This window comes from Heterocephalus glaber, unplaced genomic scaffold, assembly GCF_053883595.1.
Source record: "Heterocephalus glaber isolate CG9 unplaced genomic scaffold, H.glaber_assembly_v1.0 deba00001444, whole genome shotgun sequence".
NCBI lineage: Eukaryota > Metazoa > Chordata > Mammalia > Rodentia > Bathyergidae > Heterocephalus > Heterocephalus glaber.
Genome location: NW_028258297.1, coordinates 5356228 through 5370337, shown reverse-complemented (window position 1 = coordinate 5370337; position 14110 = coordinate 5356228). Strand labels below are relative to the sequence as shown.

Genomic DNA, 14110 nt, shown 5'->3' with positions numbered 1-14110 from the left:
TTTGGATCCAGTAGAGAAGTCTCAGTCCAGCTGCAGGACTTTCCTCATCCTGTGAGCTGGGCGCCACCATCCGTTTACAAATGAGGCTCCTGAGCCCCAGCTGTGCCCAAGGTTACAGAAGCAGGGTGTGGCTGGCACAATGTTCCTCCTGATGAGCTAAGCGCAGCCACACTGGGGTGAATGCCAGAGTGCAGGCAGAGTCCCCCAAATGGACCTCCAGGTCACATCATCATCCTGTATTTCTGGTGGTCCCAACCCCACCTGCACCATGACAGCCCCCACAGGCCAAGGGCCTGGACGAACTTCTCTGCACACTGACGTCTTCTTCGTCAATATCATTCACTTCCATCCCATGATTCCTCCATTAAATATCATGCCAGAAGACAGCGGCCTGGTGGGAGTCCAGAGGAGGAGGCTCTCTCCCCTGCAGGCCCACAGTCCCTCCCCAGAAGCCCTGTCTCCAGTCCCCCCGAGGCCTTTGCTGCCTAAGCACCTCTGCCTCCTACCGTCTCCAGCTGCCAGCCCAAGTTGACAGAGGCCAACGAGGGCACCAGGTAGGGAGGGCAAGGGACAGAGGAGACAGGGCTGGGAACAGGCACTGGCCTCCCTAGGGCATAGTCAGCTGGCTAGACCTAACAAAATGATCAATGACGAACTATAGACAACACAATAACCACCTGCTCACTGACCCCCTTCCAGGCACAGTTCTAGCACCCTGAACCGGAGACCCAGTGCAGGTTCAGAGCCCCAGTGCAGGTTCGGAGCCAGCCAGCCTGGGCTCTGCCGGGGCCTCCACCACATGCCTACAGGGGGCTCTTCCCTCTCCACCCCCACTGCCACCACCTGTCCATCGCCCAGCTAGTGGCCCTGGACACTGCACAGGCCTGCCCAGTCCTTCCACCCACTCCCGGGGGCTGCCTGTGTCCAGGGCTCTCATAGTCCCAGTGACGGAGCCCTGCGGGGGCCCAACCTCTGCATGCCCCCAGCTCCAGCAGGTCCCCTCCTGCCTCTGAGCCCGAAGCCCATGGCCCCCAACATGCATGGTCAACCTGAACTGGACCTGGGGGTCACTGCCGCCAAGGAGGTCTTTCCTGGCTCCCCAAATCTCGAATGGACCCCTTTCTGTCCCCAGGCCCCAGTACTTCCAATTCTGTCACCCAGTGCCTGAGTGGGCCCACACCCAGGGAAGGCAAGAGCTGATCATCCGGAGGTCAGGACAGTGAGCATGGGGCATGGGCATGGCTCACCCCTTCCTGGAGACTGAGGGAGACTCTGCCCACTGTCTCTCTTCTACCCTGCGCCTGAAATTCTGGCCACTGTGTGCTCACTCAAGCCTGTGACATGTCCTCCATCCTCCCCTAGCATATCAAGCCTCCCAGCAGTCTCAGGAAAAATGTGGCCCCAGCCTCTCCCTGCTAGAAAATGGAGGTGAGACCCCATTCACTGATGGAGGAAGGGCCACAAAGTGACCTGCTCAGGTCACAGAGGCTCTGTGAATGCACAGCTCTGGGCAACTGGATCTGAGCACTCAGGCACAGGCACCATGAGCTGGGCCCGCCACACACAGTCTGGGTACCCAGTGACAGGTTGACACAGCCAGTGACTCCTGCAGAGGCCCTCCCAGGAGCCTCACATGGGGACAGGGCTAAGAATGTGTCCTGTCACTGACAAGGTACCCAAGTGCAGGGGAAGTCGCAGCCCCGTGTCAGGGCTGGGAAGTGGGGTACCACAGGAGTGGGGGCCCAGATTCCAAAAGGCCCAGATGGGGTAGCAGCAGGGAAGGGCAGAAGTCCTAGGGGACCCATCATGACACAGCAGGCCTGGGACAGAAGGGGCAGGGACACTCTAGACACACCAAAGTAGGTGCAGGCGACTGTGCTGCTGCAGAGGAGCACACCTGCAAATCTGATCTGCTGACAGCCCAGGGCCCACGCTGGCCAGTAACTAAGCTGCAGCTTGACAGGCTCTGTGTGCGTGGGTGGCATGCATGACCGGCACGAGTGCTTCTTCGACACTGAGGACACAGATCAGCCCACCCAGCTCTCCCGTGCAGGCAGTGCGCTGTACCTGGGGCTGGGGCTGAGACTGCTCCACAGGCGGCCCTTGCAGTTCAGGGGAGAACTGCCTGCCACATCTGGGAGGCAGCTGTCAGAATCCACGGAGCCCTGCAACCTCCCCCCAAGAACTGGGGAGACAGAAGGACACCCTGTTCTGGGGTCAGAGGCAATCACAACAGGGCCCAGAACCATGAGGTTCCCTGGGATTTTCATTTGTATTACTTACCAAAGTCACGCCCCTACCCAGTTTACAAGGTCTGAGCCCTGCCTGGCACAGAGAGAGGCCCACCATTCTCCTTCAGCCCTCATCTGCTCCCCAGAGGCAAAGTCTTGTTCTTTGCACCCTCAAACTTCCCAATGAGGAGCTGACATCTTTATCACGATCTGTACAACTGAGCTGGTCTACAGACCTTCGGCTATGGTCATCGCACAACTTGACTCTAAACTGGAATTAATTCCGTGTTTTCTGGACTTGCCTTGTAGGAATCACACTTCCTGCCTCGTCCAACATCTGGCTGTCCTGGTATAGACAAGCACAGCTGTTCACCTGATCGCTTGTCTGCGTCACTGTTAGGGATTCAATTCTGTGACAAATCCTCTCAGCACGGCCAGGGTTTGCTCCCCTCTGTGGGGGACGCACCCCAAAACACCTGGGATGTCTGAAGCTGTGAACAGTGCTGAACCTGGTAATGCGTCTTTTCCTATCCTCACCTAGGATAAGGTTTAATTTATAGGCACAGTGAGATTAACGATAAAAACTAGGTATAATGGTCACAAGGCACTGGAATAAGCTATGTAAATGTGCTTCTTCCTCTCTCCCTGTCTTTTTTTTTTTCGGTCCTGGGGATCGAACTTGGGACCATGGGCTTGAGAGGCAGGCGGCGGAGCCACTGAGCTAAAGCCCCGGCCCTCTCTCTCCCTGTCTTAACATCTCACTGTAGCACAGTAACATTTTCAAACTGCAGCTCCCATGGGGAACCGAAACCAAGGGTACCCGGGACCCTTACTTCTGGGGATCTGGCCCCGCCCCGGCTCCCTCCCCTCTGCCACCCACCACACAGACACTGCCTTACAGCTGTCTTCTTGGGTCAGCCCTGGGCCTTGGACGCCTGTCTTCCCCTGGAGCCCTCCTCACAGGAGGCCCTACTGAGCAGTGACGGGCATGAGCATGACGGCAGGCGGGCATGGACTCTCAGGCCACCGTCTGTCCTCCTCCCCACTGCCATCTCCTGCTGAGACACTGCGGGCCTGTGGTCCGGGACCTCTGTAAGGCTGTTGCCAGCCCAGGCCTCCACAAGCTCTGAGCTTGTGGCTTCTTCCTTTCTTCCTTTGTTTTTTCCCCTTTATCACTGGGATTGAACCAAGGGCCTTTGCACTGAGCTACATACCCGTATTTTACATTTTTATTTTGAGACAGGGTCTCCATTGCTCAGGCCGGGCTGGAACTTGTGATCCTCCTGCCTCAGCCTCCCAGAGTCTTGGGACCACAGCTGTGCACCAACACGCAGGGCTGGGCCTCAGCTCTGAAGGGCCACAGCACCATGCCTCAGTGCCATCCCTTACTCGCGAGCCAGGCTCTTAGAAGAAGGGACTCTCTTAGGCAGCTCAAGTGCCTGAGTTCTGGAAATCCTGGTTTCACCCACTGTTCTCTTCCATACTCTCCATTCCCTTCTGGGCTCTGAGATCAGCCTTCTCATTTTCTTCTCTTTTGGTCTTGATTTGCCATCATTCTGTAAAAACTTCTGTCTGTTTTCCAGGATATTCCTTCAGCCCGATGTCCACACCTTCCCACAGAGCACCTGAGTCCAGCCCTCTTACACTCCACTCCTGAGGGTCTCAGGGCCCCTTCCCTCCTCTTGTGGCTCCTTCCGCAAGGGCGCGTCTCTCCACTGGAGACGTGGCGCAGAGCTGAGGGGCGGGTGTGGGTCAGACTTTCCTCTGATCCTCATACAGTCTGTATCCCAGCAGTTCTCGCCCCTGCATCTGTGTCTGTGGGTCTCTGTAGCTTCCGCCCCAGACCTCCCTACCTGGTGAGCCTGACCAAGCTCTGGGTGAGTGTGTGGGTGGCTGGAGGCAGCCCCGGGTGGCAGGGCAGGGGGACCTATCACCTCAGCTCCACACGGGTGCATCAAGTCCCAGTCTGCGCTAGAGACATGACTCTGATCTGCACTGGGGGCTGGAGCTGGGGCACAGGCATCCTGGGAGCGGGAGCCCACCTCCCACCGGGCGCAGCTTTCACAAGACCCTCACTTCCTTTACTTACACTTGGGACAGCAGCAGCTGCACTTCGGAGGTAGCGACCCAACAGAGCTGGCTGGATGGTGGGCTCCTGAGGACACTGCCCGCCTGGCGCTCCAGCCCTCCCGGGGGACTCTGCACCCACCCCTGGGAAGAGACAGGCACAGCTGCTGTCCCCAGCCTTGGTGCTCACAACCACACCAGCTCGCAGTTCTCAAACAGTCCCTGTGAGCAGAAAAGGACCGGGAAGCTCAGAGAGGAAAGTGCCGCTCCTGGTCACCCGGCTGGCTCCTGGATGGGGAAAGCCCATCGACAGCCAGGACAGCCACCCTACCACTGCCCCACCCGGGAAACACTTACCAGGGATAAGCGGAAGCCCGAAAATGACTTCTTGGGCTGGCCTCACAGCTGCTCCCCAGATACTATCACCGTCTCGTCTTACCAGCACGCAGCAAGCTCAGGGTAACCCGCCCAAGACCACAAAAGCTAGTGCTCAATGGCCCACACCCAAACTGTGCCTGACTCTAGAATGGGAGCACTTCACACACACACACACACACACACACACACACACAACCACACAGGCACAGACAGAAATGTGCATACACACACACACATCACATACAGGGACAGAGCACACACACACATGCACATACCCAGACACATACACACCACACACACAGAGGAAAGGCAAGAGCAAAAGCACAGTAAAGGGGATGCAGAGAGCCTTCGCAGGCCGAAGCACACTAGCACAGTGGAACAATCAAAGCAACTGAAGCCTGGCCAGTGGGAATCACCCAGCGCGAAACACAGACAGGAAGATTGAAGAGACAGCACAACGCCCGACAGCTGTGACAATGTCCAGCCATCCAATGCACATGTCCTAGAAACCACAAAAGGGAGAGAATGGGGCAGAAAAATGTTTGAAGAGCTCATGGATGAAAATTTTTTCAAAATAATGAAAAGCATCAAACCACAAATCCAAGAAGCTCAGAGAATCCCAAGCAGGATAATTAACCAGAAAAAAATTCAAAGCATTGAAAATCAAAGGTACAGAGGAATCATTTGCCAGAGCTGGGGAGCGATCGGAGGACACTGCTTCTGTCCCTGTTTCTGGGTTCACTCCTCTCCGTCGTCCACATATAACACCCGGCACCAGGATGCCTTTGTGCGTGGCCCTCCCCTCCTGGCCTTCACTCCCCACTGAGAAGGAAGGGACCACCAGGGCACGGGCTGTGCCAAGGACCCAATGTGGTGGCCAGTGGCCAGTACTAGGCAGGTCACCCCCAGCCTGCAGTCCAGCTCAGGGGCAGCCCCATGCATGTGCCAGCTTTCTAAGTGCAAGGCCTCCAGGCCAGGACTTGTCATTCACAACACTCGAGAGGCCCCTGCGTGGTGCAGCAACAGACACAAAGGAAGCGGGGACTTCTGTATAGGCTGGAACCCACACACCTAGTGGCCCCGCGTCCACCTGACTCCCCGCTGTCTGACAAGTCAGGACTTACATCAATGTCACTCCTCCTGAGCAAACTGGTTCAGAGAACAGGGCCCTGCTGAGGCCCACAGGATGGGGTCAGAACCAGCCCAGAGGCTCCAGTCCCAGAGGCTCTTCCCCCAGGACCAATGTGCCTCCTCCTCATCAGCGACAGGAGAATGCACATGCACTTCCAGCCTGGCTGGACTGACGGGAAAATGAAGCCACGTAGGTGGTCCTGTGGCCAAGCAGGAGCATAACAGTATTCTGAAGCTGAAGCTGACGGGCCGTGACTCTGGGGCTCCGCCCTATCTGGGACCAGAAAACTGTTAGCAAGCCCATGGCCTGACTGGCACCAACGGCCAGGTACACTGGTGCACCCCTATAAACCAAGCACCCTGGGAGGCTGATGCAGGACTGTGAGTTTAAGCCCAGCCTGGGCAACTTAACAACTTAGCAAGACCTTCAAAATAAAGAACAAGGGCTGGGGAAAGAGCTCAGTGTGAAGGCCCTGAGTTCAGTCATCACTAACGCACACAGAATGACCGTGAACACAAATGGTGATGAAGAGAACACACAGGCCCTCTTCGGACACCACAGCCGAGACACTGAACTGCACTGCTGTGCAGCAGAACCCAGCACTGACGGAACTGTCCCACGTCTGTTCTGTCCTGCACAGTGTGCACACATGGTCCAGGGGCACCTGGAACTCAATGAGGGCTACTGCAGAATGGAGTTTCACCTCTTTTTGCTTTAAATGACCACCTGTGGTCGGAGGCACCTCCACAACACAGCACAGTCCCAACCTGTCACCAGAGCTGAGACGTCAGAACATGTACATCCTGCCAGCAGTGCAGCGGTGGAAAGGCCTCCTTGCCACTTTGGTCCAGTGGGCCCCCATGATTTTCCAAAGGCAAAAAGCACCCATGAGGCAGGGCAGAGGCTGGCCCTGGAGCAGGGGACCTCTGTCCCTCCGAGATTGTGACTCTGAGCTACTTCCGCTTTCTCAGAGCCTGGGAAACACATACACAAGGCTGGTATGGATTGATCCTGCCAGAGCCCTGAGCACATAGGGTTCAGTAAGCGGCAACAGGTGTAACCATTCCAAAGGGGCTCAGAGGTTCCCCTCCAAACTAAACTGGAGATGACACCCCTCAAAGAACCCCAGAGCTGTGCTGTCCCTCCTGCTACACCAAGCCCTGGAGATGGCTTCCAGGGTCCTCCTCTACGGTGCCAAGGAGGATGGAGGGCAGACTTCTGGGGCCACTTCTTCAGCCCCTTGAGCAAATCACATTGTGAACTTTACAGGGGGGTGGGGGAGAGAGAGGCTTCAACAGCATCTGCTTAAAGCTGGTGTGACTGTCTCCTGAGGACATGTGCTCTAATGCCAGCCCATCCATGGCAGTGATGAGGACAGAAAGGAGCAGGTGAGAGGGAGCAGAGGGGAGGGAGGCTCCAAAATCAGCACATGCATGCACACCACCCCGCCCCCCCGCCATGCCCAGGACAGACTCCCCAGGCTAGCTCAGCTCTGCCTGGGACCAGCTGGGATCAGCAAGTCACTCAATCCCCACAGCCTCCATGTCCCTATCTGTGAAATGAGGACCTTGCTCTGTCCCTCCCCTACTGTGTAGGTGGACAGAGGCCACAGAGTGTGCGGGTGGCCAGCTGCGGAGTGACAGCCTCCCTCCCAGACTGCAGACAGCTCTAACAAGATGGCCCTCTGGCCCTCAGGCGCAAAGGCAAGAGCTGGCAGGGAGGGGAGGACAGAGGGAGACACAGTGAGAAGTGAAGGCCACAGTTCTTCTTAAGTTCTGAGAAGGTGGCTCTTAAGGGACAGTGTACACAGCTCTCTAGGCCACCACGGGGCTCTCCGTTGTGGAGAAGATCCACTATGTTTCCTGTTCTTATTAAAGTCTGGGACATGCTTCCGCTTGTCTTGGAAAGGTGCAAGCGACAAACAAGATGTGATTGTTGGTTATGGAGAAAACTTTCTTAGAACTCACCCCAGCTCCTCATTCAGGGACATTTTAGAGTGAAACGTTACAAATGTTGTCATCCACAAGTCCAGCCCAAGCCAGTAGAAGACGTTAGAGCATGTCCACAACTATTTCTCTAAAACCCATTGGTGGGGTGAGGAGCTCGGGTGGCTGTGGTCAGTCCCTGGCCACAGCAAGTGTCCCCTGTCAGTCTCCTGTTCCCCCTTCCCTAGGACGGCCCAGCAAAGCCTCCAGACTGCAGGGAGCCGCATGGGACTCGGACTTCCTCCACTGAGACCCCCTACCCCAGCTTCCTCAGGGACATCCAGGACCGCCCCTGGGTATCTGGAGTCGACACAATGTGACAGCTACACCAACAGCTTTTCCCACAACCTGCCCCATAGCTGGTCCAATCCAGTGGCTATAAAGCCAGCCACCTTCTAAATCACACCAGAGACATCCAGACTCAGGTGTCTTCCTCCAAAACAGTGGCGACAAGGTACCCTCCGGGCACATTTGGAGAAAAGGAAAGCTACTTCTTTTCCCTATGAGCCTCAGACGAGGAACTACACAGCCATTGCTCCCATCAGGCCTTCCACCAGGCCTGCAGCCACTGCTTCCACCAGGCTTTACGTGCCACTCGCCAGCTGGGTGACCTTGGGCCGCGGCCACCCCCTTCCCTGAGCCTTGGTGCCCGGACTGTAAAGGGGGCTCACCATCTCCGCCACTCACGGTAGCTGGGTGATGTCAGTTAATGCTGGGAAATGGGAATGCCCGGGGTCCTACCTGGGTGACGAAGGAGTCCCGAAAGGAGGGACCTCGAAGGGCAGGTACAGAGGCCAGAGCGGGTCCCTCCCCCACCCAAGCCCACCGTTCTTTGAGTCCCTCTTCCCGGATCATCACCGGAACGCTGCGCTCACCAGAAGCTGGACGGGATTCAGAAACAGAGAGGTTCAGTGACCCGCCCAAGGTCACACAGCCGCCAGGTAGGGGAGGGCAAGCGGGGGTGGGTGGCGGCCCGGGACCATCCTCCGGGCACAACGGTCCAGGTCCAGCCGGCTCCATCCCCATGGACGCGGTCCAGCCACGGGCGCCAGGCCGTACCCAAGGCCTCGGTTTCCCCACCTGCGGGCCGGACCCTCCCCAGCCGGCCGGGCGCGGCGACCCTGGGCGGTGGCCTTGGCAGCGCGCGCGCGCGGCCTCCCGGGCGGGGCGCGGCTCACCAGACTTGGGGTAGGTGACGATCCACACGTCGCTCGGCCGCACGGGGAAGTTGGCGATCTCCTCCATCTTCCCGCGGCAGAAGGGCGGCAGCCGCACGCCGTGGAACTCGAAGTACTTGCTCTCGAACTCCCCCGGGGTGCTGGGGGTCTCGGCCTCGCTCTCCGCCATGCCGCCGACCCGCGCCACCCAGCGCCAGCCCGCGCCAGCCCGCGCCCCTCACGGCCCCCGGCGGCCGCAGCTCCACAGGCGTGACGTCACGGCGCTGGCGCGCGGGGGCTCCGCTCGCGGCGTGACGTCACGGCCACGCCCGACGCACGCTAGCCGACGCGCGGGCATGATGTCATGGCGCCGGGGCACGCCCCGGCCAGCGTGATCGCGCCCAGACCCCAGCCCGCGGGGCGTCCGCTCTGGCGCTAAGGTCCTGGGTGGCGCTTGTGGGCTCTGCAGGTATCCAGGTTGCTCCTCCACGTTCCCGGGGGCTCACCGAGGAGGAAGAGGCCAAGGCCTGGCCCTCCTGGCCCTGCATTTGCGGATCATCAAGATAATTCCAGGTCATGATAGGTGCTGTGAAAAAATAAGCTTCATAGTGATCCGGGAGCAGAAAGGGGGTTTGAAATGCAGATTCTAATGTTATCCCAGAGCCTCAGAGAATGCCTGTGTCGAGATAGCTCCTGGACAGCTGCATGGATAAGATACATTGTATGCAAACTACACCTTGAGAACAACCAAGTTTTAAAAAGAGTTTAGTAGAGCCTGTCGTCAGATCACTTACTCGACAGATATTTACATCTACCACAATCCTGCTCTGGGAAGATGCAAAGATGAAAGCAGTACAGTCGCGGTCTGATTATATGAGGCTTAGTGTCCTGAGCTGTGGAAAGAGAATATAATACCTGTGCTGTACCTGGGCCGAATGGAAGGAGTTCACACCCAGGATTCTGGAGCAATCAGATGTCCAACACCTGTTTGGTAGAGGGAGTGGGGCCACGAGTGCACAGTGGGCAGGGAGAAAACAACCGTGACTGGGAAGCTTGTAGCTGTCTTTGCAGAAAGAAAAAGGACATTCCAAGCATGCAGACCTTAAGGTAATGACAAAAGAATATCTAGTCAAAAGCTGGAGAGGGACTATACAAATAAATAAATATACTTATGTTCTTGGTGGGGGCTTTCACTATGGAAGGAGGAATTTGAAAGTAAAGAATGGAAGGAGAAAAAGAAGAACCCTAAAGTATTGTATCAGAACTGGAAGCATTTTGACATGAATTTATTATTTTTAAAAACATCCATTTCTTATGTTTGCTGAAAAGGCCTCTAGACAATGATATTGCAGTGCCTAGATTCTTGTTTCTAAATACTTCCATCACCCAAAGGAACCAAGATTTCTTGTAGAAAAGACCAATTCCAGGGCAGGGTGTAGAAAATACAAGATGAACCTAAAATATCTTGTTGAGCCAAAAAAGAAGAAAGTGCTAAAAAGTGATGGGGTCAAAAGGACACAGGACATAGTTGGAGAGTCCCATCAAGCCAAATCAGGAACAATTTGAGCATACTGGACAGACATTGGAAACAATTGAAACAGCCATCAGTGGTGGAATGGATAAATTGTAGTCCAGTATACTCATGAAATGGAATACAGTATTTACATAGCCAATAAAGTCACTTGATACTGTATGCAACAGTGCATATATATGCAATGCATATATGCATGCCTATATAATGCAATGATACTGTATGCAACAATCATACAGACACAGTGGTGAACAAGTAAGTCAAACACAAAAGATATGTTATAAAAAGACATTTATATACAGCTCAAGGACCAACAAAACTAACCTGTAGTGAGAGAAAGCAAAATAGCATTAACTGGGGGCAGGAATGGGGCCCCAAACTTGGGGTCAGTGCTCTGTGGTCATCATCTTGAAATTGTTAATACATTGGTCTTTGAATTTGCATTTTGTAAATGAAGTCAGTAGATCAATCTTGCATCTAGGACTTGGGGCCTCTGCTGGGGCTCAGCCCCACCTTCCAGCTTCTAGAGCAAGCTCTTGCCAGTACTCTCTCCCATCCTCCAGTTTCCAGGCCTTGCCCAGCCTCTGTCCTTCCCCTTACCCAGTGAGTAAAGGGATCTGGGCACAGCCTTCAGGAGGGCCTGGTTGACACTTCCCCTGGCATCTAAGAGTGGGGCCTGACTGAAGCACCAAAGCTTATTTGGTGAGCGAGTTAGCAAGAGGCAGCCTCTCTCACAACAATCTGGGTCCCTTGTTCACTTGGGTGTGGAAGTTGCAGTATCCTTAGCACACTGGATCTGCGGGAAAAGGAGTTTCTTGGCTTAGTTCCCTGCTCCCAGAATGAGATGTGTTGGTCTCATGGTTGACAGGAGGAGGAAACCGGAAGCTGGTGGACTGCTTTTGAAGTCCCAGAGTGGGGTCCCCAGAGCCTGTAAGGGTCTGCACTTATACCACACAAGCGTCCCAGGGTTCAAAAGAGTGACATTAAATAGCAAATAAAAACTCCCATGACAGATCAAGGTAGAAACTGTGGGAGAAAGAGGGGAAACTTTATGTATTAGTATTTTACTGGCTGTTGTTCACTTTTTTCACAATAAAAACCTAAAAAACTCTAAACAAAAAAATGTTTAAAGTAAATATAAAAGAGCTCTATTAACATAGAAGATCCCTAGGAATCTGGAAAAAGACTACTGCAACTAGTAAGTGAGTTTAGCAAGGTCATACCATCTAAGACCAACCAAAAAACAGTTGTATTTACACATACTGGGAACAAACAATTGGGAATTTAAAATTTGAAAATACTGTTTGCAATAGCATCAGAACATTAAGTGCTTAGAATAAATCTAAGAAAACATATACAAGTTTTTATACCAAAAACTGAAATGTTGATCAGAGAAATTAAAGAAAAACTAAAGAATTAGAATGAGGTACCAGGTTCTCGAACACCCACTCCCCTCAAATTTATCGTCAATGTGATCCCAAGCAAAACCTGGGCTCTTCTGTAGAAATGGACAGGATGGTTCTGAAATTTGTATGGAAAAGCAAAGAACTTAGAGTCATCAAGATAATTCTGAAAAAAGATAAAGTTTACTAAACTACAAGCTGTAAATCAAGGCAGTGTGGACTTGGCATAAACATAGATGTGCAGAAAAATGGAACAGAACAACCCAGGAAAAGAGACAAGCACATATGGTCACTTGTTTTTGACAAAGGTACCCTTAAATGGCACAAAGCAAGCTAGGTGCGGTGGCGCACGTCTGTCATCCTAGCACAAGGAGGCTGAGGCAGGAGGACCATAAGTTCAAGTAATCACAAGACTTAGCAAGACCCTGTCTCAAGAGTTTTTTGTGTTTCTTTGTTTGTTTTTAAGGAGGGAAAGGGCCTGGGAATGTAGCCCAGTGGTAGAGCATCCCTGGATTCAGTCCTCCAGAACCACAAAAAGGAAAAAGAAAAGTCAGAAGCAGTAGCTTCTCATAAGTCAAAGATGTCCAGCAAGACCTGGGCTGCCTTTGAGTAGTGACCACCCCGTCCCTGGAGGCGTGTAAGAAGGTTCTGGAGACCTCACTGTGCTGAAAAGACTTCTCGCTGTCCAAATTCTCCGCCCTTCTGCGATCCCCTGGCGGCTGAGTGGACCAGAACGTGGGTCGCTGTCCGGGGTGCTGAAAGCTCGCAGCTCCGCAGAGCCAGGCGCACTCCCGCCCGCCACTCTGGTAACCACGCCTCTGGAGGCCCATGGTTTTGCTGTGCGTCCTCAATCGAAGTGTATTTCCCTATTTGTGTGTACTATTACATCTGTAAAGCTAAATATTTGTTGGCCATGGAAATCAAACGTATACAAAAGTAGAGAATGGTGTAATGAAGGTCTATGTGCCCATCTCCCCAAGCACGTGGCAGCAGCTCCCCCTCCCCTCAGGTTATTTTAAAGCAACTTCTGTGTGTCCTATGCTTTCATTCGCTAATACTTCAGTATGGATCTCTAAAAGATAGAACTCTTTGAAAACATATTCCCAAGAAATTTATTAGCACACCTAGAAAGTAATGAACACCTCCAGCTCCTGTCCCCATTCATTGTCCATTTACTCCTTGGTTCTCCTGGCAACCCAGACTCTACCTGCGGCCAGCCAGCCACCCCTATCTGGTGGCTCCCAGTGCACTCCAGGTGCACAGAAACCAACACATCGGCTTTGGTCTTGTTGCAGGGCCTTTGCACCTCCTGCTCCCTCTGCTACATCCCTCCACCTTTCATCAGGCTTCTCAGAGAGGCCGTCCCAAGCATGGCCACTGTGGCTTGGACCCCAACTCACTGTCACTTTCACCCTGCTGTGTCTCCTCCACAGCTCCTGGGAGGAGCCTCCACTTATATACAAGGTGAGCGAAAAATATGATGAATGCTTGCATTTTTAAAAGATTTTAAGGGCCAGGGATTTAGCTCAGTGGTTCCAGCTCCTGCCTCATAAGCGCAAGGACCCAAGTTCGATCCCCGGTACCAACCCCCCCCAAAAAAATTTTATTACATTAAAAGACATATTGCCATAATCCCCTTCAAATCCCTTCCCCTCATTTTGAACACGCTCATCCCATCATCCTTGCCACTTTCTGTAGCAGCTCTGGAGTCCTCTGTCTTGAGTGTCTTTAGATAGATGCACTGTCATGGCTGCCTCATGTCCTAAATCGATTCAAAATATTTCCCTTCCATGGTCATTTTGACATCTGGGAAGAGCCAGAAGTTGCATGGTGCCCGATCTGGTGAATCAGGTGGATAAGGACACAACGTCATGTTTCTCCAAGCTGCCTTTCCATTGGATGGCACTAGGCAGCAGCATTCACTGTGTTATTTTAATCACACCTTGTAAAGACACTTGGGAAAGAGCACTTCCAGAACTGGTGCAGAAAATGCCAGGAATGATGGGATGAGTGTGTTGGAAGCAAGGCAGAGTATTTTGAGAGGGATTCATGGAATTTGTCTTTTACCATAATAATTTTTTAAAACTTTAAACATACAATAAAATTTTTACACACCACATTTTTGATGGTCCCTTGTATTTTCCTGTGTGCTGCTCATAGCCATGACTCCAAGAGGCCAAGCTCATTGTTTATAAGCCGAATGAGTGAATGAATGAATGACGTTGT

The 14110-nt window shown here is 53.5% G+C and overlaps 1 protein-coding gene across 5 annotated transcripts in view; it reads right to left on the bottom strand.

Moving 5' to 3' along the window:
* Sult4a1 (sulfotransferase family 4A member 1) overlaps positions 1–9236 on the bottom strand; it is a 29907-nt gene extending 20671 nt beyond the window's left edge. For 4 of the 5 annotated variants that reach the window (XR_002395224.2, XR_002395223.2, XM_087213737.1 and 1 more), the window contains exon 1: positions 8972–9236. Coding sequence is in view for 3 of the 5 variants with exons in the window: in XM_087213737.1 (XP_087069863.1) it covers positions 8972–9140 (169 nt within the window). In the remaining 2 variants the exon portion in view is untranslated. Of the gene's footprint in view, positions 1–8668; positions 8940–8971 lie in introns of those variants that run through there. The other variant, XM_004845430.3, reaches the window with a different exon arrangement.
* Positions 9237–14110: the final 4874 nt, after the last annotated feature.